This window comes from Sinocyclocheilus rhinocerous, unplaced genomic scaffold (assembly GCF_001515625.1).
Source record: "Sinocyclocheilus rhinocerous isolate Xijiao unplaced genomic scaffold, SAMN03320098_v1.1 scaffold275, whole genome shotgun sequence".
Taxonomy (NCBI): domain Eukaryota; kingdom Metazoa; phylum Chordata; class Actinopteri; order Cypriniformes; family Cyprinidae; genus Sinocyclocheilus; species Sinocyclocheilus rhinocerous.
The window spans coordinates 751,056-753,904 of NW_015659967.1; the positions used below are offsets into that span (position 1 = coordinate 751,056).

Consider the following 2,849-nt stretch of genomic DNA (forward strand, 5'->3'; position numbering starts at 1 on the left):
TGTTATCAACGAGTAGTCCAAACACTGTACAAAAATATCTGTGGAGACCCCTGTTGCTTCTATTGGACATCAAATCCATTACACGATCATATAAATAAGCTCGTCACGCTAGATTTCACATAAAAAATGAAATAAAATCCAGTGTGTTAAAATAAAAGGCAAGTATTATACGATTTCAATTGCACAACTGAGTTCGAGTCTATTGGCTCATTAGTGTTGAGTGATAAACTTCAGCTTCATCCTTCTGGCGTAAAATGTGGACACAATGAAGAAATGCATTTTAGCAAAAGAAAACAAGTGAGGCATGGCACTTAGGAAGCGCGTGGAAGTTTCTAAAGCATATGTGAAGCAAGGTTCCTCCAAATTGCACTGATGAAAAACATAGCAAATCATAGTTCATGGAAATCCAGACATCAGCTCAGTCTCTGCAGTCCCCTTCATATCCTCAAATAAATACCAATGCTGCCTGAGAAGCAATCAAAGCCTTCAAATCAAATACATCCGCGACATATCTCCAATATTTATGCGTGTCTGATAGATTGTTTAATCTTTCTCTCCGTCTTCACTGCTTCCTGAGAAAGAAAACGAGAAACAAGATTGAGAGTTCAGATTCTTGAGGTCCCACTCTGTTTGTGTGTGGATGTTGGTGCTGAACTTACCCCCTTGCTCAATGTCAGAGTCTGTGAGGTGGGTGAGGGAGAAGCTGGCGATGCTGGCTGGGGAGATGGAGAAGCGCGAGTAGTTGGAGGGACTGTTCCAGCTCTGCTCCAGGGTGCGGTTCGCAGGGGGTGGTGAGAAATACTTAGAAGCCGCCGAGGTCCCACTGGGCCTACTGGCAGAATGATCACTGGCTGCCTTTGAAAGGAAATTGGGCTCTGGAGATGGGAAGTCATCGTCCCACTCAAATGCACCACCTGGGAAATAAATCAAAAGGTTTAAAGGCTTAGTATTCAGCCTGAAGTTCACAAGCCATCCTTTGATGGCAGCGTTGAGAGGAAAAGTGCAAAACATTCTGTACGCCTTAGACTAGAGACTGTTTTTAAATGTAGCTCTTTGGTTCCGGATTGGCCTTAGGATAAGTACCATTGGTTTATAGGGTTTACAGTAAAAATACAGAGCAGTGGTTTTCATCCCTGATCATGGAGTATCCCAAACACGCATATTAATCACACCTGACTGAACTCATCAGCTTGTTAGTACAGACTCCAAGACCTGAAATGGGTGTGCCAGGTAATGGAGATATCCAAAAAGTGTAATGTTGGCAGTACTCCAGTACAACAGTTGGGCAACACTGACTTATGCTGGCTGCACACTAGAGGATTTTAAGGCCGATTTTAAGCCCGGTTTGCATTTCTGAAAGATCGGGGGGCGTGGCCCAATTTGAGGCTTGTCGCAAAATATTTTGGGGCCAAAAAAAATCCTCTATTGTGTGTTGTCATTACGATTATTTAACTGCTCCCGATCGAGACGGAGCGTCGCCGAACTCAAAACGTAAACATCAAACATGTTTGATATTTCCGACTCTTGATCTGGCTGCCTCTGACGTGATACCCGCGATAGCCAATGAGAGTGAGCAAGCGTCACTTACTGGATGTTGCGTGCTTCTATAGCTGAAACTTGGCAGCCACAAAAATGCCAAAAAAGCAGAATACATCGCCCATATTCTTTGTTATACTTTGTTTTTCACTGTTGTTCGCTGCCATCGCCGATTGTTCTCCATTTGTTTATCTTCTCTAGTCACGTTTGATATTGCGAGTCTCCGTGAGATCACGTGTCACTGTGAAATCGTTCCTACAATCATCAAGTGCGTGGTCTCGCGGTCTGCTGGAATCGTCTAGTGTGCGCGTTCAGAGGAAGGCTAACAATCGGTTGAAACTGTCTTCATGTCTGTGGTCTCCCATGGTTTTAAAATCATTTAGGATTTGAAAATCGTCTAGTGTGCAGCCAGCTTTAGGGGCAGTTTACACAAGCCGTTTTTAACTAAAAATGGAAAACTACACGTTTTGGCCATTCATTTATACAACAACAGTGTTTTGGGGGCCTGAAAATACAAACATTTGAAAACTAGAAAAAAGGCAAGTTTGAAAGCGCATGTTTTTAAAAATTATAGTCTGTGTAAACTAAAAAAAACTTTGTACAACTACAACTGGGTCAATATCACTGTAGGGTGCCTTTTGATGTCCTGTACATAAATAACTCATTTGCCATGATAACATAAAATGACTATGAAAGGGTGTGTTATATTAGGCTAGGTTTTTATATTCATAACAAAAGCATTACTTGGCTCTTTAGATACATTTTCAAGATTTTTTTTTTAGTTTTGTGTAAGAGGATGCGTGCTATTTTGCTAGGTCCCATGCACTGCTCATTAAATTTGAATGAGAGTAGAAAATAGTCAAATCATAAAATTTAAAAATTTTGTTCTCCTATTAATATTTTGTTAAATAAGAGATGACTCAATTTGAGTGTATTGATCATTTGGTAATAAAAACAATATTTTTATTTAATTAAAAAAAGAAGAGTTTGTCCTTGAATGGTTGTCCACCCTGTCATATTGGGGAATCCGCCCCTTTAAGAAAAGGCCATCCCCTTTAGTGACATCAGAACAAGAGATTTTTTTGTCTCTTCAGTGGCGGGAATTTCAACGGCTGAGGTGAGTAAGTTGGTGACTTTTCAATTGACAAATTTTCTTTGTATGAGTTTGCTTACTTGCTTTGCCAAAGCTTAACATGTCCACCCTGTCGGCATAAAATATGCCAGAAGTGATTCGAATACAGTATTTTCAAAATATGTAAGTTTAAAGGGGTCATATGATGCGATTTAAATTTTTCCTTTCTCTTTGGAGTGTT

At 40.3% G+C, this 2,849-nt stretch overlaps 1 protein-coding gene across 2 annotated transcripts in view; it reads right to left on the bottom strand.

Annotated features, from left to right (window-relative positions):
- Positions 1 to 490: 490 nt before the first annotated feature.
- Positions 491 to 2,849, bottom strand: part of LOC107724734 (serine/threonine-protein kinase LMTK2-like) — a 44,754-nt gene continuing 42,395 nt past the window's right edge. For both annotated transcript variants that reach the window (XM_016533761.1, XM_016533760.1), the window contains exons 13-14: positions 660 to 914; positions 491 to 572 (exon numbers count right to left, since the gene is read on the bottom strand). In XM_016533761.1, coding sequence (XP_016389247.1) covers positions 544 to 572; positions 660 to 914 — 284 coding nt within the window. In that variant the 3' untranslated portion in view covers positions 491 to 543. The remainder of the gene's footprint in view (positions 573 to 659; positions 915 to 2,849) is intronic.